The sequence below is a fragment of the Brassica rapa genome, chromosome A05, assembly GCF_000309985.2.
Source record: "Brassica rapa cultivar Chiifu-401-42 chromosome A05, CAAS_Brap_v3.01, whole genome shotgun sequence".
Taxonomy (NCBI): domain Eukaryota; kingdom Viridiplantae; phylum Streptophyta; class Magnoliopsida; order Brassicales; family Brassicaceae; genus Brassica; species Brassica rapa.
In genome coordinates this window covers 5,995,735-6,015,387 of record NC_024799.2, presented here as the reverse complement: position 1 = coordinate 6,015,387, position 19,653 = coordinate 5,995,735, and the positions used below count along the sequence as shown (strand labels likewise).

General features: G+C 31.9%; 5 protein-coding genes and 1 long non-coding RNA gene across 7 annotated transcripts in view; 3 read left to right on the top strand and 3 right to left on the bottom strand.

Moving 5' to 3' along the window:
* LOC117134085 overlaps positions 1 to 19,653 on the bottom strand; it is a 905,201-nt gene that overhangs the window by 449,166 nt on the left and 436,382 nt on the right. The gene's annotated exons all lie outside the window — the stretch shown is intronic.
* LOC103867823 (B3 domain-containing protein At2g33720) lies at positions 44 to 1,767 on the top strand. The gene has a single exon (XM_033291824.1). The coding sequence runs from the start codon at positions 762 to 764 to the stop codon at positions 1,341 to 1,343; it is 582 nt and encodes a 193-aa protein (XP_033147715.1). The 5' UTR covers positions 44 to 761; the 3' UTR covers positions 1,344 to 1,767.
* Positions 1,587 to 2,704, bottom strand: LOC103867514 (chaperone protein DnaJ). Its single transcript, XM_009145586.3, has 5 exons — positions 2,494 to 2,704; positions 2,314 to 2,391; positions 2,154 to 2,229; positions 1,927 to 1,997; positions 1,587 to 1,833 (listed from the first exon to the last, which is right to left on the bottom strand). The coding sequence occupies exons 1-5, from the start codon at positions 2,563 to 2,565 to the stop codon at positions 1,762 to 1,764; spliced, it is 369 nt and encodes a 122-aa protein (XP_009143834.1). The 5' UTR covers positions 2,566 to 2,704; the 3' UTR covers positions 1,587 to 1,761.
* Positions 2,732 to 4,309, top strand: LOC103867512 (protein CutA, chloroplastic). Its single transcript, XM_009145583.3, has 6 exons — positions 2,732 to 2,981; positions 3,081 to 3,190; positions 3,296 to 3,358; positions 3,590 to 3,621; positions 3,814 to 3,908; positions 4,021 to 4,309. The coding sequence occupies exons 1-6, from the start codon at positions 2,806 to 2,808 to the stop codon at positions 4,100 to 4,102; spliced, it is 558 nt and encodes a 185-aa protein (XP_009143831.1). The 5' UTR covers positions 2,732 to 2,805; the 3' UTR covers positions 4,103 to 4,309.
* LOC103867513 (purine permease 2) lies at positions 4,254 to 6,545 on the bottom strand. Of its 2 annotated transcripts, none has more exons than XM_033291786.1 (2): positions 4,797 to 6,545; positions 4,254 to 4,758 (listed from the first exon to the last, which is right to left on the bottom strand). In XM_033291786.1, exons 1-2 carry the CDS (start codon positions 5,496 to 5,498, stop codon positions 4,372 to 4,374), a joined length of 1,089 nt encoding a protein of 362 aa, XP_033147677.1. In that variant the 5' UTR covers positions 5,499 to 6,545; the 3' UTR covers positions 4,254 to 4,371. The 2 variants fall into 2 exon arrangements, with proteins under 2 accessions (XP_033147677.1, XP_009143832.1); XM_009145584.2 differs by having other exon boundaries at positions 4,254 to 4,725.
* LOC117134102 lies at positions 6,362 to 9,318 on the top strand. The gene is made up of 2 exons (XR_004458256.1): positions 6,362 to 6,445; positions 6,543 to 9,318. It is a non-coding gene; the product is annotated as an uncharacterized LOC117134102 (long non-coding RNA).

Below are 19,653 nucleotides of genomic sequence, written 5' to 3'. Positions count from 1 at the left end.
TTTAAAACTGAAGAACCGATTTTACTCATGTTTTAGTTATAAAATAGGTAAAAATCAGGTACTTTTAAACTAAAAAACCGATTGGGACCCGAACCCGAAAGTATATTGGGTTGTATCGGTTCTTTGAAGATTTACTAACTCCGACCCGAACCCGATAGAATCCGAACCGGTTCCGATCGAACGTTCATATAATCCGAATGAGACTGATTTTGATAAACCCGAAAAACCAAAACCCGATTGGATAAAACCGAAACCCGATTGGGACCCCGATTGCCTAGGCCTAATAAAATCTATGGAAATTTTATTTTAGATATTTTGATATACATTTTTCATTAAGAATAAATATTGGATAATTGTAATGAACTAGTGAAAATATTAAATAAATACTAGTTGAAAATGTGTTAAAACTCAATGGAGATTTTAATCGATACTTTAGTAAAATTATTTACTTATCAAGGATTTTGATATGAATTTTTGTTTGTCTTAAAGCAAATTAAAGTCTATTTGTTCGATTTGTTTTTCTTAAAAAAAATATTCGCTAAAAAACTATATATAAATGCAAACTATGGGCTCATTTTTTAAAAAAAAAATTCTTCCATCTCTCTTTTCATAGATTAATACTGTTTTCTCAGAACAGATAATGTAACCAATGCGTTCATTTAATTTAAATATATTTACTTATTGCAATCTATGAATGAAAAGTGAGCCTCGCTCCTCTATATTGCAGTCTCTCTAGCTCGGTGCAAAAGAATTGAACGAGAATGAACCAAGATACACAAAAGTTAACTCTCGAGTTATTTCCCTTGACCCCTAACGTTGTAATGAACGTGGTTCCTATTTCAGACAAGATAGACCTTGCTCGGATGAGGCTTCTCTCGAATGAAGAACGCGAAGAGGAGCAGCAGTACGGTGTCTCAACAGAACTAAATCTCTTCACTGATCCATGGACCATCAAGAAGGAACTGACCATAACCGATATTAGCTACTTAAACCATCTTCTTCTAAACACCAGTACCATACATCACCACGTACTGAGATATCTCCCTGAGTGTGACCGGAAGATAGTCCAAGAAGGCTGGCCGTTAGCCGTTGACGTGTATGATCACGATACTGATTCTACGCACCAGATGCTACTGAGGAAACGGAGCAAGTGTCTTTACTATGTTCTCACTGGTGGATGGTTTGTGGATTTTGTCTGCAGGAGGGCTTTGAAGATTGAAGACGAGATCGGAATGTTTTGGGATCGTTTTGACTCAAAGCTTCATTTCAGTGTGCTGTCTCGTGAGCCAGTAGGAGGTAGCTCAGTTTATGTCCCAGTGGACACTCTACTTCCAGATACATAGAACCTTTACTGGGTGTGCTATACGTTAATGTTGCTCATGGTTATGTCAGTAACAGAGTCGAAACATATTTTCTTTTATGGTATATCATGTGGTTTTTTATGCAAGTAATAAACAGAATCAGCACTAAATAATTCAAAAGTTACTCAAAGTTTCAAACTATCCCGCTTGCTACTGCTTCTGCTTCCTTCACTATCAAACTACAAATCATAAAAGAGAACAAAGAACAGAAAGGACAATGAAAGCTTGTGGAAGCAGAGAACCTAAAACATGATTAATACTTAACTGATTTGATACTCTTGTCTTCCTCTCAGACTAGAATCAATACTCAAACCAATGCTACAAAGGCTGATGTCTCTAACTCATCATCATACAAAGTCTATACATATCATCTAACCTTAAATTTTTTTTTTTTGCAAATTCACCAAAGAAAATTCTTCATCCCAAGGCCATTGCAAGTAAATATCAGCTCCTTGTACCGGTCGAATAGCTCCTGCAACAACAACAGAAAAAAATGATGGAGATTTGAAGAAATTCAAAGCTCTCTCAAATCAAATAAAAGAAATAACAAATCTATTGTACATACCAAGTTGTGCTCATAGATACGACGCATCCTTTTCTTATCGTACTCCTGCCTTGTAAACGGGTCGCTCAATACTGTTCCAACCAAAAAGACCAAACCTTTTACTTCATAAGAAACCAATGTCACATAAGTACATAACCAAATCGCTAAAATGAGATTCCTCTCAACAAGAAACTCTTGTCATACAGAGAAACTACATTATAATACATGTTGAAAAGAGAAGCAAAAACCTTGATAAGCCTCGTTGATTTCTTGAAACCTAGACGTAGCAGAATCCTCTTCTTTGAGTTTATCCGGATGCCACTTCTGCAACACAACAACAACCAAACACAACTCCCATCACTGACAAAACCTTGTCAGAAAAAAAGACACAAATTAGGATAAGGGAACCAGAGCAAGGCGGATGAAGTTAGAGCGAATCTCATCATCGGAGGCGTCGCTGTTCAGCTCAAGGACTTTGTAGTGATCCTGCAACCACACCCAATTCACCCAAAAAACAAAAAAAACTTCACCTTTATAACCAAACTATAACCAAAACAGCTGTCGAGAAATATTGTTCTTTTTAATTACCTTGTAGTTGTCGAAATCGAAATCGAAATCGAGAAAAGAGCCATGGCCGTCTCCCCAACCGGAACACCACATTCGTGTGAACAAACAACTCGCAGCTTCTTCGACTTCGTCTTCAGTTCACGAGTTTCTCCTCTCTCTCTCTCACTCACTCACGCACTTCGGAACTAAAAGATAAAAGAAGTTAAAAGAGAAAGAAAATAACTTTTTAAATATTGCATATAGACCCCTTAAGTTTCTTCTTATTATAAAGAAATGACCTTTTCTTAGCAGTTTCCAGAATAATAAATAAGACACGGCTGAGGTAAAGCTGCGATGGCTTTGTCTCTGGGAAGTAGAATCGGATCTTCCGTCTTAATACGACGGCGTATCCCTTTCGTCGGTGCGTTTTGCGTGCTAAGCTTGGGTTTCTCGTCTCTCTCATCCTCCTTCTCCTCGTCTTCCTATAAACCGGGTTGTGCACAGTCTCTCTCTTTTGCCCCTCTCTTAAGGTTAGCATCTCGATCGAGTTTTTTTTTTTTTTTGGTTTTGTTTTGTTTTGAGTTTGTTGTTTCTCTTGTGTTATGAGCACTGGAGATTGTTATTTATAGGTCTAGGTTTAGCAGTAAGGCTTCTTCTTCTTCATCGATCAAAATGGAGGAGGGGAGCAACACTGTGCCTAGCGTTGTTGTCTACGTCACTGTTCCTAACAGAGAAGCGGGTTAGGATTCAATTCATTGTGTAATGGCTGGAAAATGAATTGAAAATGTTCTAAAGTTGAAAACTTTCTACCATATTTGATGTTCTGTTTGTATCATTGGGGCAGGAAAGAAGTTGGCTAATAGCATAGTCCAAGAAAAGCTTGCTGCTTGTGTCAACATTGTTCCAGGTACTATGTCTAAAGTAGTAGTCATTTGGTGGTGAGCATGTTTTTGCTATTCAGAAGAAAAGAAAGAAAGAATAAAGTTAGTTCAAGAAAAGGCTATGTAAGCTAATTGTTTTGGTTGATACATCCCTTACTTCTTTTGTTTTCTTCTATGTTCTGTGATTTTTTTTTATTATTAGTTTTCTTCTCTCTATCTACAAGATGTTTATGGTTTGGTTGATCGCTTGGACGCAGGTGTTGAATCCGTGTACGAGTGGGAAGGAAAGGTAAGTAGGGAACAACACTTGGATTATCTTTTTGTGATTATTTTTACTTTATGCATAGTCTGTATCATCGATGCCTTACTATTTGTTTTTCTTTTTATTGCTTGGAACATTGTTCATCTTGGATCTGAGCTAGTTCTGCAAGCTGATCTCTGAATACATTTTTTCATATAATCATGTCCCTTTGACTTTCAGGTTCAGAGTGATTCGGAGGAGCTCCTGATAATCAAAACAAGGCAATCCCTTCTAGAGTCTCTCACCGCGCACGTCAATGCTAATCACGAATACGAGTATGCATTTCTCATATATCTCAAAAAATATGACTTTACTAATGCTGTATGCCTTGTCTTTTTTTTTTTAGCAAATCCCACAAAGCTAAGTAATTGAACGTTGTTTCTTTAGTGTGCCAGAAGTGATTGCATTGCCCATAACTGGTGGAAGCGACAAGTATCTAGAATGGTTGAAGAACAGTACAAGAAACTGAGAAGTGAGATCTCGTGGCTGTCCACCATCAATGGCTTTTGGAGTCTCGGTTTCTTCACAACCTATATGTTCCAAATAATGAGCTCCCCTCATCTGTGGATTATGGCATAGTGTGTGATGTGTTCAAATACTAAGACCAGTTCACTTAAAAGTGTAATAAAAATTTGTACTCGTATATGTGAGCAAACGAGCCATGCCAGTTACATAACCAAAGTGCAACCACCACATCACAGAGTTGTGTGTTTTTTTACACAGACCATTAGATTCTTTTTAAGCAAAAGACTCAGTCGCTGGAAGCTGAGACAGTTCTGCCTCCTGAGTCTTCTTCTTCTCCTTCTCGGACTGAATCTTTCCATAGAAGTAAGAAACAAACCCCCAAAGGGAGAGAAACAGAGAGACGCCTTTCGCCGCCTGAAACTTCTCCTTGAAGAAAAGAACAGCCAAGACCTCCGTCAACGGAAGCAGAGCACTGATCAAAACTCCAGAGACTAGAGACGACGCGCAGAAGATCATCCCTATAGACCCCAAGAAAAAGCCTTGCCAGATAACAGCCGTGAACGCAACCACCAGACAGTAATGCTTCGACCCTCCAAGCTTAAACTCTCTCGCTTCTCTTCCTAACTCCTGCACAGTGAACAAAAAGTCAAATTCTTGATTCTTGAATCCTAATCAAGAAAGATAAAAAAGCCTCCCACTTTGAAGTCCCCATCAGCGAGCATACCAACGAGGCATAAGCAAGTGGCGACCACGCACAAGACCAACTGCATCTCGAGGACAAGCGTGTAGCTGATCCTCTGACTAGCTTTCTTGTAAGCGAGCTCCACAAGCGGCAACACAAACGCGTAGAGAACAGCTGCAGCGACAGTCATTACAAACCCGACTATATACTCCTTGCGCGTCTCCTTGGGGAGCTTGTCACCGTCCGCGTGAAGGGCCAGGCTTCCGGCGCCGAGAGTGAGCAAAACGACGGCGTTTATAGTGAAAGGCGTGAACCTTTGCTTCACCATGAAGAAGGCGAAGAGAGCTGTGAAGGCTAGCTGAGAGGAGATGATGAGAGAGGAGGTGGAGACTGGGAGGTAAGCTAAGCCGTAAGCGTAGAGGTAGTTGTCGAAGCCGATGAGGAGACCGACCACAACAGAGGCCAAGAACAGTGGAGGTTTGATGAGGAAGAGTGTAGTCTTTGGTTCTTCTTGTTCTTGTTGTTGACGGTGACGTGTGAGGAAGGAGAAGAGGAGAGGGAGGAGGATGATGGGGCAACCTGAGGTTTGGAGGAAGCTTGAGAACCAGATTCGTTTGCCACCGTTTCTGAAGTAGAGACGCGTCATTAGAGGGCCTCCGCAGTTTCCTATCGCCAAGATTATACAGTTTATGATTACAAGAACCGTCTTCATCTTCATCTTTATGTGTTTAGGTGCTTCTTCTTGTAGTCTTTGATTCTATAAACAAAGCATGAAGAGAAAAGAGTGACTTCAAGTCTTCAAGTGGATCATTTACTTACTAGTTCAACTTGATGTGGTGTTGGGATACGTATGAAAAGTCGGTTTACTGCGGTTTGATTTACGGTTTAGTTTCATTGGTTTTCTAATATACTGACTATTTCACCATTGGTTGGTATCAACAGCCATTTTAAAGGCTATCGTATGATAACGAGATCACTAAAGTCAAAGATTCACCCACCTTCTAGTGGATTACCTTTAGGATCACACGTGACAATATAATAATATAACACGTAGTTGAGTGAGACAAATTATTAGCTGACTAATCAATCATTCAGAAGAGAAAAGACAGAACATCAGCTGTCGTATGTGAATAAATATACAAACATATTTGGAATATTTCCCTCTCATGTTTGACTTTAGTTTAGAAGTTCTAGGTTTTGGATACTGTTTGGCATCGGTGCAATTGCTGCATTCTAAAGACATCCGTATACAAAGTTATCAAAAGAATCTTTTACAAAAATATATAAATTATAATTAAAAAATCAAAATTTTGAGAAACTTGCAAGTCTCTTTCAAGCTCAAAACAAAACTTAATGACTATAGTTATTTCATTTGAAATAACTGAATAATCAATGACCCAGTATAATAGATATATGCACATTTGATAGTTCTTAACTAAAACTGAAAATTTAAAGGAGTTTTTCTAAATATTTATAAGAAAAAACGTCGAATGTATTATATCAACTATTGCGTTACAAAGTAAAAAATTGTATATTAATATCGCACTATTTTGATCTCAACAAGAGCTCAGAGTGATTACTAAAAAAAAGAATAAAACTTATTTTCCTTTCAAAAAATGAATACAGTCCTTTGTTTTTTAACTTATCTAATCTTCGTTTCATCATGTAAATTTATATTTAGTTAACTTAACATCATATGTTATATTTTCTAACAATATTTTTGTGTTTAATAATTTAATTTTCATATACATTTTTTTTGCAGGTATGTCAAATATCATGGCAAAACCCAACTTAGGCGGACATGGTATTACTTTTAAGCTTGCAGAAAGCCCTCAAAATGTCAATTTTGAAACTGTTCTCAAAACGAAAAATGCCAATTTTGAAACTGAATATGATTTTTGTGGTAGATGTGTTCATAGTTGTATAAGAAGATACAAATATGTGCAAAGCTGTGAAAACTTTATTTGTCGTTGTACTCGTTCTTTTATATTCACTGGTCCATGAAGCCATAACGGATGCCGAGTATGAATGAATTAACTACTTTTGGTGTGTTTGATTGAATTTTGTGGAATATCTGGAAAAATACACTTTGATATTCAAAACAATTCTATGAGAATCTTGTATCTTCGTCTTAGTACATATACTAGTCTTTTTCCTTTTAAAAATATCAAATACCAAAAATCATACATATTTCCAATCGCCAAAATAATACAGTTTATGATTACAAGAGTGGTCTTCATCTCATCTTCTTGCTCATAAACATTTTTTTCTATTTTATGTGGTTCTTCGTGTATCATTGGTTTAACAGACTTCAGATGTAAGTTAATGTTTGGGATACCTAGTGCGGTGCATTTGCAAAATGAAACCGTGTTTTCAAAGTTCTGGGCCGACTCAACCTCAATATTTTTCAAGAGTGTACACTTTCGTTTTTATGGTTTATTTTTAGTTTTGGTTCATTGGTTTTCTAAAAACTGAAACCATCATATATTAGAATAAATTAACCATACATTTTAGCAGAAAAAAGACTACCAATTGGTGGAACAGAAGCAAATAAACAAACTACATTTTACCATGAGGATCAAAACCCATATAAGAATCATATATAATAATAGGGGTTGACAGGCGTGTCTTATACACTATAGGCACATGAGGTTGGGTGATACAAATTATCATGTGACTAGTTAACAATAATTTCATTTTGAAAGGTTGTTTCTCGCATCTCGAATTCAATCTAATATATATTTAATTTTAACAATGACTAGATTTTGATCCGCACTTTCAAAGTGCGAGATTATATTTGAAACAAATCAAATTTATATGATGTAAATTGGTACTTTTGAATGCTACACATGAAATATTATATTCAGTATTTTTAGATCCGACCCGGACCCGCAGTTATACTAGCAAAACCGGTGACACGATACGTAATACAATTTGTTTTTAAGAAAAAATGTTATTTAAGAATTCTATAAAACCTGCAAAAGATTGCTAAAACCCGGAATCTGGCTACCGATTGAACTCATGGGTGATCCAATATGTAATCGAATTTTACTTAAATTGTTATATTTAAAGTATTTTAATTCATGAATATTTAGATGAATGGTTGATATTTTATGAATGCGATATTCCAATTTTACAAAAGATAGATATACATATTTTTAGTCAAACTAATTTTTTATCTTGTTTTAAGTGTAATGGATCAACATTTGAGAGGCTGCATGCTAAAAATAGAAATAGATTTGAGCATCAACAATTCGTATACGTCTACTACAATTTAATGATTTACGTTAGAAAAATAAAATCGTTTTATTTATTTATTCAGTTTTCTTTTTTTCACATATTATTAGAATTTTTTTGATGTTTGGTTTTTGGTTTATTTTCAATTTAAAAGTTAGTTTTTATTATTCACATTAGATATTTAAATATTTATTAATTTTAATTTTGTTATATATATTTATATTTTATTATATATCTAACTCCTAATTTATTACAGTTTTATATATATAATTATACTTAAAATTAATTAAACTATTGACCCATACTCTTTTGCATCAATTTATGTTAATGTAATGTTTTATGATATAATTGTGTTAATATATTTTCAATTAGTTATATTTGACAAGTATATTACATGTCTTTTCGAATAACCCGTAAAAACTATACTCATAAAAATATTAATAATAACATGTTTCATCTTATTAAATATTAATAGTAGCTAATTATTAATTTTTTTATCAAAAATTTATTTATATATATATATATATATATCTAATTTTAATACTAACTATAAGAATTATATTTTTTATGTATGTGGTGAGGATATTGAAGAATTTATTTCTTGCACTTAAATTAATGTACAGTTGGTATATACACGAATTAGTAGACAGGGGTCATTATTTATTATACTAATAAATAAAATATAATTGATTAGTTACTTAAAATTAGTTTAATAACCTTACGAACACATGTATAAACGAATCTGTTCAAAATGGGTTATAACCATTGTATAATTGATCAATACTCACATGTAGAACCAAATTGATAAAAAAATCCCGATTTTTATTAGTGAAATATAAACTTAATGGTCGTAAAAAAAAATTTGATGTATGTCTAAAATATTAATCCAAATTACATTTATGCTAACTTATTAGTCTTATTATTTTAGTCAATCAAGTAGTCCTTATCAATTATTTAGTATAGATGGATCAAATAAAGAAAGATCATATATATGATCTACTGATAGATAATTATACATATAAATAGAACTGAAAAATTAATAGTTATATAGAAAATTTTCTAAGTAGCTCACAAAAATAATTTTGGTTATGCTAAGATTCCTAATAAAGTGCATATTGTTTAAGTTGTTAAGAGATCAAAGATATAAAGTCAAAATCTAATGTTATAGAAAACTTTATAGTACAATTAAATTCGAAAACAAATCTTGGATAAGATCTAAAAATAAATATTTACAATCTAGTATGCAAAAACTGAATCTAACAAAATTTTAGCAGAAGAAACTGAAACATATTAGTAAAATATATGAAATGGTCTGAAACAAATTGGTAAACTTCTATAAGACATGGTTGGATACTTGTAAATACACATATTTATATCATTCGTTGGAATAATTGTCGGCTTTAATTTTGAATTTGAACATGTGTAAGTTGTTTAAAGCTTGTAAGCTTTTTTTTTTGCTTTGATTTACAATGTAGCTAAAGTTTGGGAAATGGGAGAATTAGTGGACTACCATCAACGGAGACCCATATTTGCAATGTATCCATGGAGTGACATAAAAGATCAAAGGCATACATTTGGTGTTAGGTTTGGACGATAATGTCCTTAGCCTCTAACACAAAGATCCAGACGAGTACAAGCCTCAAATACATGTCTGATTCACTGTCAGATCGTGATTATTGTTGCGCAGCATAAGTATGCTATTACTACAATTGAGGGCCTCTTGCTTTCATTGATTTTTGCGAAGCAATATCTTGGTTTTTTTGAAACAATTAATATCTTTTTTTTGAAACAATCAATATCATTGTTTAAAACATTAAAAATATATAAGCATATCTCCAAAACTAAGTTAAAATTTATAATAATTTTCACCAACATGAATATCAGACCGCTAACAAATTTTATGTGTAATTCATTCTTTTTTTTTTTCATAATACAAAATTTTAATCAAATTCTATGTGTAATTCATTCTCTTTCAAGCTCAAAACAAAACTTTATCCCTTGACACTTCTGATTGAAATTAATGACTATAGTTATTATTTTATTTGAAATAACCGAATAATCAATAACCCAGTATAATAAATATATGCACATTTGATAGTTTTTAGAGAAAAAGACTAGGATAGCACAAAACCAAGTTTTTGTTCCCAAAGTAGCACTCAAGACTCAAAGTCACAAAAATAGGTTTCATTAAAGAGGTAAATATACACTTATACCCCTTGGGTTAATTAATCCAAACCTTAGGGTTTAGAGTTAAGGAGTGGGGTTTTGGAATTAGAGTTTAAAATTTTATAAAAAATAAATACTAAAATAAAAAATAAAAATTTTAAAAACAGTTTCAAAAAGTATTTTTAAATTACAAAAAGAAAATTTGAAAAAAAAATAAAAAAAAAAAATTCGAAAAAAAAAATTATAAAAATTTCGAATCTGAAAACATATAATCTGAAACTATAAAAAAATTTCTTTTTTTCATTTTTTCATTTTTATTTTATTTATTTTATTTATTTTTGTTTGTTTATTTAATTTTAAACCAAGGGTATTAGGGATATTTTACCCTTTAATGAATGTCATTTTTGTGATTTTCTCCTTATAGTGCTATTTTTGAGACATAAACTTCAAAAGATGCTATTATTGATAATTGCCCTAGTTTTTAACTAAAACTGTAATTTAAATGAGTTTTTCTAAATATTTATATGAAAAAACGTCGAGTGTGTTATATCAACTATTGCGTTACAAAGTAAAAGATTGTATATTAATTAGTATCGCACTATTTTTATCTCAACAAGAGCTCAGAGTGATTACTAAAAAAAGAAGAATAAAACTTATTTTCCTTTCAAAAAATGAATACAATCCTTTGTTTTTTAACTTATCTAATCTTCGTTTCATCATGTAAATTTATATTTGGTTACCTTTACATCATATGTTATATTTTCTAACAATATTTTTGTGTTTAATAATTTAATTTTCATATACATTGTTTTTGCAGGTTTGTCAAATATCATGGCAAAACCCGACTTAGGCGGACATGGTATTATTTTTAAGCGTGCAGAAAGCCCTCAAAATGTCAATTTTGAAACTGTTCTCAAAAAGAAAAATGCCAATTTTGAAACTGAATATGATTTTTGTGGTAGATGTGTTCATAGTTGTATAAGAAGACACAAATATGTGCAAAGCTGTGAAAACTTTATTTGTCGTTGTACTCATTCTTTTATATTCACTGGTCCATGAAGCCATAAAGGATGTCGAGTATGAATGAATTAACTACTTTTTGGTGTGTTTGATTGAATTTTGTGGAATATCTGGGAAAAATACACTTTGACATAATTAACATATTTTGAGAATCTTGTATCTTCATCTTAGTACATATACTAGTCTTTTTCCTTGTAAAAATATCAAATACCAAAAATCATACATATTTCCAATCGCCGAAATAATATAGTTTATGATTACAAGAGTGGTCTTCATCTCATCTTCTTGCTCATAAACATTTGTTTCTATTTTATGTGGTTCTTCGTGTATCATTGGTTTAATAGACTTCAGAGGTAAGTTAAAGTTTTGGATACCTAGCGCGGTGCATTTGCAAAATGAAACCGTGTTTTCAAAGTTCTGATCGACCAACCCAACCTCAGTACTTTCCAAGAGTGTACACTTTCGTTTTTATGGTTTATTTTCGGTTTTGGTTCATTGGTTTTCTAAAAACTGAAACCATCATATATTAGAATAAATAAACGGTACATTTTAGCAGAAAAAAAGACTACCAATTGGTGGAACAGAAGCAAATAAACAAACTACATTTTACCATGAGGATCAAAATCCATATAAGAATCATATATAATAATAGGGGTCGATCAGGCGTGTCTTATACACTATATGCCAATGAGGTTGGGTAATACAAATTATCATGTGACTAGTTAACAATAATTTCATTTTGAAAGCTTGTTTTTCGCATCTCGAATTCAATCTAATATATATCTAATCTATTAATTTAGGGATCTATTTTTATCTACTATTTGAAGTTGTCATTTAAGTTTTGATCTCTTTTATAAATGTTACTATAATATATCACACTACTTTATAAATGGAACTTACTTACTTGAACTTAGCCGAAACTTAATCAATATCATATTTAAAATTAGTTTGGCTATCTTTTAATAGAAATATATCATACAAAACAGAACCACCCTTATACTAATCAATACACGACTCATTTATAATTGTGTATTCAGTACAAAACCGTGTATGTTTATGTTCATATCATTAACTTCACCTGCATCTAGCCTTTTATACACGGTTTTGTACGGAAGACATAATCATAAATGAGTCGTGTATTGATTAGTATAAGGGTGGTTCTGTTTTGTATGATATATTTCTATTAAAAGATAGCCAAACTAATTTTAAATATGATATTGATTAAGTTTCGGCTAAGTTCAAGTAAGTAAGTTCCATTTATAAAGTAGTGTGATAAAATGATTGCAGAATAAACAATAGCGGTCGTTTGCTTTATATGCGTACGCCAATTTATTACATAATTGTAACTGATTTTTTAGTTATTTAATATATAATTATTATTTTCTTATTTCATAATATGCAGAAAAACATAAAATAATTAATAAATATAAAATATTTATTCTGATCATGGCGCTGATCTTAACTTAAGTATGTATTTCTTTAATAATTTTAAATCTTAAACATTTTCTAAATCTCAGGTCAAAATAAAATAACAAAATGAGAATAAACTCAAAAATCAATATTTATATCGAGCAATAACCAAAATGAAAAAGTGACACAAAAATGAGAAAAATATTAAAGATAGATAGTATTGGCATGTGAACGTAAACTTCTCATAATCATAATTAACTTTTAAATTTCTAAATCATGATATAAAATCGAGCTACCATAGTTTCTTTGTAACCAAATAGTATGCCTGAGATTTTTCGGTCCAAACGTTAGGTTCTTATGCGATAAGTGATTTTTTGACCTAAAATATTTTTAAAAATGGGATCGCTCATCAAAAAACAAATTATGTAATTAACAAAAAAGTTCTTAAAAAGTTGCTTAAAGGCCAAGAATATTTATTCGATCAAGAATATAAATTTTATTTTTCTATACGATATTTCTTAAATAATTTTCATATAAAGTTACTCTGCGCAAGGCGCAGGTCTTATCCTAGTTGAATAGTATAAAGGTGGTTCTGTTTTGTATGATATATTTCTATTAAGAGATAACCAAAGTTATTTTAAATATGATACTGATTAAGTTTCGGTTAAGTTTAAGTAGATATGTTCCATTTATAAAGTATTGTGATATATTCCAGTAACATTTATGAAAGAGGCCAAAACTTAAATGACAATTTCAAAGTAGTAGATAAAAATAAATCTCTAAATTAATAGATTATATATTTTCTTTGATCGCCAACTCCAAACTTGAAACACTGCTGGACAAATTTTAATATTTATCTTGATGAATATTTCTTCAGTAATAACATTCATAACATTTACCAACTCCACCGTAAAGTCACACATCTCTTTAAATCCAGTGATAGATGAGTAGCCACATGATTTCAAATAAGCTTGTAATCGACGTGTTGTCCAATCATTTTCTTCACGGTTAGATCTTGATGTCTCACTTTTGATAACACCAATGAAATCTCTCACGTTAACCTTTGTTGTCTTGAAAGTATCTTTGCCGAATAAAAATTCAATTGGCTCGACCATATCATCATGTCCTCACCATATCGATCAGAGATTGCAGGACCAACAATTTCTTTGTAAACGATTAAATCACTTTCCACGAATAAATTCTCCATGATCCAGAATCGAGTTTTGATTAAGAAACCAAAACATCAGTTCTGATACCAACTGATATAACAGAAATTTTATAAGATAGAATTAGAGATCCGTTGATTCTGAGAAAATATCCAGAAAACTAGAATAATACAAAGATTTTATTTATTACTTGAAGGGTGGATGAGCTCCCTCGGATCCATACTTCAGTGCCAGAGCCAATCCATGTATTCAGAAAACTCAGGCAGATCTTGGCTTTAAACTTTCTAGTTGGATCTTACGCAATGAAACACTTTGGTCGATCTTGGCTTTAAACCCCATTTTTGGCTACTTGTAATTAGCCAAAAATGGGGTTTAAAGCCAAGATCTTTGTTTTTGGCTTTAAAAATACATTATGCGACAGTAACATGAATATTGGTGTATCGTTTTTAAATGGGCAGTCGTTTTAAAGAAGTTTAAAAAAAATCTGAGTATGTTAAAAAATGACCCATCGTATGTCGTTTTGATATGTTGTGTAATATGATTGTCCAACTAAATCATCGAGTAATAAACTTCACCGTGTATATAGATCTTTGTTTTGGAGCTTTGTTTGCTGTTGGGGACCTCTAACAATAAGAACAACCAGGGCCTGGAGATAAATTCAATTGTACTAAACATAGTGTCTTACAATATGTCAAAAAAGTAACGCATTGTGTCAGTCAATTATTCCATCAAGTTACTCTGTATGCAAAACTAATAGTTTGTTCTACTTCTCCTTGGTTATCTTGGTATTAGCAGCAATTTTTTAAAATTCAACAACATCATACATAGCATCATATTTTGTAGTATGAGTAATGACGAATGTGAGTAAATTATGTGAAGACTGTTGCTGAACATGTTAATTTGTATAAAAAACATTAGAAATTGTGTATTTAGTCGTATAGCATTACAATGTGTAGCAATGGTCTTATAGCTTCTGTATCAATTGACAGCCAAACGTAACCAAATCACAAGCTGGTCATATTTGAACTTAATTGGAAAACCGAAAAAGGTTAACTTCTTTTTACTGTAAATCATAGTTCTATTCGGCATCTTGATTTCAATTAAACCGTACTATAAACAATTAAATAATCGATTCGGTATAAGACCAAAGTTATCTTCGGCACGCTTCGAATAACTTCTATAGGTCGACTAAGTAATATGGAAATATAGTATTTACTACTCTTTGAAAAATTTGGGAGCAAGGCATAGGTTGATATGATATTTTAGTTAGTTAAGGTAACCTAATATAAGTGCTTATATATCGAATATACTTGCTTGATACACAAGTTCGGCTTAACTAAGTTTGAAAATATTGTATTTACTACATTATAAACTTTGAGAGCAAGCCATAAGTTGATATGATATTTTCGGTAGTTAAGGAAAAATACAGTTAATGCATTTAGTTGCAGTTAATGACAATTACTAGAAGAATTGAATTATTTAGTTGCTAATCAAGTGAAAAGATAATATTTTAATTTTGAAAATACATACTTATATTTTGATATCTGCGTTGAACATATATTGAAAAGATAATATTTTAATTTTGAAAATACATATTTATGTTTTGATATCTGCGCTGAACATATATTTAAAATATAATATTTTAATTTTGAAATATAAATTGTTTTTTAATGATTATAAACTATTGAAACCATTAAACATTCCACATTAAAAAAAATCGTTGGTGCAAAATTTTGTTACACAAATATGCAAATAATCATAAAATAAGTAGAAACCTCATTAATATCCATATTAAAAGTATACTATATATATATCTATGTTAATATCATTTAAATTTAATTATATATCATATACGATAAATAAGATTGATTTATTTGATTTATTTACCATAAAATGATTGCGAATAAACAATAGCGGTCGTTTGCTTTATATGCGTACGCCAATTTATTACATAATTGTAACTGATTTTTTAGTTATTTAATATATAATTATTATTTTCTTATTTCATAATATGCAGAAAAACATAAAATAATTAATAAATATAAAATATTTATTCTGATCATGGCGCTGATCTTAACTTAAGTATGTATTTCTTTAATAATTTTAAATCTTAAACATTTTCTAAATCTCAGGTCAAAATAAAATAACAAAATGAGAATAAACTCAAAAATCAATATTTATATCGAGCAATAACCAAAATGAAAAAGTGACACAAAAATGAGAAAAATATTAAAGATAGATAGTATTGGCATGTGAACGTAAACTTCTCATAATCATAATTAACTTTTAAATTTCTAAATCATGATATAAAATCGAGCTACCATAGTTTCTTTGTAACCAAATAGTATGCCTGAGATTTTTCGGTCCAAACGTTAGGTTCTTATGCGATAAGTGATTTTTTGACCTAAAATATTTTTAAAAATGAGATCGCTCATCAAAAAACAAATTATGTAATTAACAAAAAAGTTCTTAAAAAGTTGCTTAAAGGCCAAGAATATTTATTCGATCAAGAATATAAATTTTATTTTTCTATACGATATTTCTTAAATAATTTTCATATAAAGTTACCCTGCGCAAGGCGCAGGTCTTATCCTAGTTGAATAGTATAAGGGTGGTTCTGTTTTGTAAGATATATTTCTATTAAGAGATAACCAAAGTTATTTTAAATATGATACTGATTAAGTTTCGGTTAAGTTTAAGTAGGTATGTTCCATTTATAAAGTATTGTGATATATTCCAGTAACATTTATGAAAGAGACCAAAACTTAAATGACAATTTCAAAGTAGTAGATAAAAATAGATCTCTAAATTAATAGATTATATATTTTCTTTGATCGCCAACTCCAAACTTGAAACACTGCTGGACAAATTTTAATATTTATCTTGATGAATATTTCTTCAGTAATAACATTCATAACATTTACCAACTCCACCGTAAAGTCACACATCTCTTTAAATCCAGTGATAGATGAGTAGCCACATGATTTCAAATAAGCTTGTAATCGACGTGTTGTCCAATCATCTTCTTCACGGTTAGATCTTGATGTCTCACTTTTGTTAACACCAATGAAATCTCTCACGTTAACCTTTGTTGTCTTGAAAGTATCTTTGCCGAATAAAAATTCAATTGGCTTGACCATATATCATGTCCTCACCATATCGATCAGAGATTGCAGGACCAACAATTTCTTTGTAAACGATTAAATCACTTTCCACGAATAAATTCTCCATGATCCAGAATCGAGTTTTGATTAAGAAACCAAAACATCAGTTCTGATACCAACTGATATAACGGAAATTTTATAAGATAGAATTAGAGATCCGTTGATTCTGAGAATATCCGGAAAACTAGAATAATACAAAGATTTTATTTATTACTTGAAGGGTGAAGGAGCTCCCTCGGATCCATACTTCAGTGCCAGAGCCAATCCATGTATTCAGAAAACTCAGGCAGATCTTGGCTTTAAACTTTCTAGTTGGATCTTACGCAATGAAACACTTTGGTCGATCTTGGCTTTAAACCCCATTTTTGGCTACTTGAAATTAGGATTTTGACAGTCATCATGTTTTGTTGGGCTCATCGAGTCTTGTAGTTGAAACTGGCACACAAGCTTAGGCTATTTTAATACTAAACGAACCTAAAGGTAAGTAAACAGATTGGTAACTGGAACATGCTCTCTTAAAATGACAGATCATCTTAATTGAAAGCAATCAGCTTTAAAATGGATTGATGAGAAACCAAACTGTAGACCAGTTCCCATAGCTCATATTAACGAGTTAATTTAGAGTACGTTTAAATGGAATGAACCTAAGTTCTGTTCCAAAAATAAAGATTGAGTAGGAATCATATCGAGGGAATTTAATAAAAGTGGTAAATGTAAAACGAGGATGCAACATCATAAATTAATGATTTGCCTTCTTTTGACAAAGATAATCATCGATTGATACATAAGTAACATAAAATTGACACCATAAAAAGATTCATTCTCTCGTTGAAGATGCTTCTCGTTACTCTTTCTTTATCTCCCCCTCCTTGTGTTTCCCCTTCTTTGGCTTGACGAAACAGAAGCAAGAGCAACAAGGCAGTTGAAACAAAAACTTCATCTTGATTTAGAGTTGGACCAACACTACTACATCCACGTCTGCCTTTTATGCTTGAGCTTTATAGCAATTCTATTTTCTAAATCTGGTTACCGTTCTTTTATGGGGTTTCCCTTATTCGTTTCTGCTTTTTGGATGCTTTTTTTCAAACCAAGTTGATTCCCTCCAGATAAGAAGATGCCTCTGCCTACCACTTTCGCAAAATTAAATAACATAAATGTGTAATGATTGTCCGAATCAGGATGCCTTTTTCAAGGGGCTAAATTACTTTTGTGTGTTTTGGTTAGGTTAAACTTGTCTTAGGAATATACCTAACCTTACTTATTAGTATAATAGCTTGGACGTGACAGCCTGTAGCCGTGACAGCATGTATTTTTTATATTTTAGTCCCTCAGAGATATAAATTTGTTAGATCCATTAACTATTTAGCTTTGCGAAAAAATACAAAAATCCATGCAACCGGTGAACCCATGAAAAAGAATTACACCAAGGGGCAGTTTTAAGTTTATTATTTCACTATAAGACAGTTTCCACTACCAACACACTTTTTCTCTCATTTCAACACTTTCTCTCCTATTCTCAACGTGTGAAAATTCATTGCTACCCTTTCCCCATTATCTCTAACTGAAACCTAATTAAAATATAAGAATTAATTCATGTGGCCACAAATCAATACTTTTTCTCTTTCCTTATCTCTTAATTTTTTTTTTCATCTTCCTCATATTTTTTCTGTAAAACAAAACATGTTGAGAAGAAGATAAAACATGACGATGGAGTTAGAGTTTTGCAGTCCTTAGTTGGTCTCATGTAGAACCAATAAAAAAAGAAGATAAGAACAAAGATCATGATGGCGTTGATGATGAAGACGGTGACAGCAGTGAGGACATGGACGACGACGGCAAGGATGTAAAAGGTGAATGTGAGGTATGATTTTGAGATAATAAATTTGTTTCGAAGCATCGACATCAACATTTGGAATCTTCGGTTCATCTTCCACAGTAAATTTAACCATTGTTCCCATGATGAATGGATAACTCCGATGAATTCGATTTGTATCTCTGGCTGTTTCCTTTTGATTTCAACGAAACCGGTTATGACTAAATTGAAATCTACTGAGTTCTTGTTTCTGATTTTGCCCTCATGGAACTTGCTGTCTCACTAGCCAAAGCACCATGATTCCAGAAAGCATCAAAAATATCAACCGACTATGATTCATAAGCACAAAGCAAGATGTACATCAAAACTATATGATTTTGTACATGTATACACAAACAAATAATTATACATAACACTGATTGTACACCTGTACAAACATCTAACAGTGGCAATGTAAGCAATGGAAAATCAAACACTTACAGTATCAAGTTCTTAAATAATCTCCATTAATGAATACATGTGAACTCTTTCATTCACATAAACCATCCATCCTTGTCCTTTACAAAGGCATTTTCTATCCTTCAGAGGTACACGTGTACAATAATATTGTGTACGCATCGACGTAGTTATTTCAATGTATTTGTGTACACAAACATTTCATGTACACATATAGGACATGGACGACGATGGCAATGATGTAGAAGGTGAATGTGAGGTATGATTCTGAGATAATTAATTTGTTTGGAAGCATCGACATCAACGTTTGGAATCTTCGGCTCATCTTCCACTGTAAATTTAACCATTGTTCCCATGATGGATGGATAACTCCGATGAATTCGATTTGTGTCTCTGGCTGCTTCCTTTTGACTCCAACGAAACCGGTCATGACTAAATTGA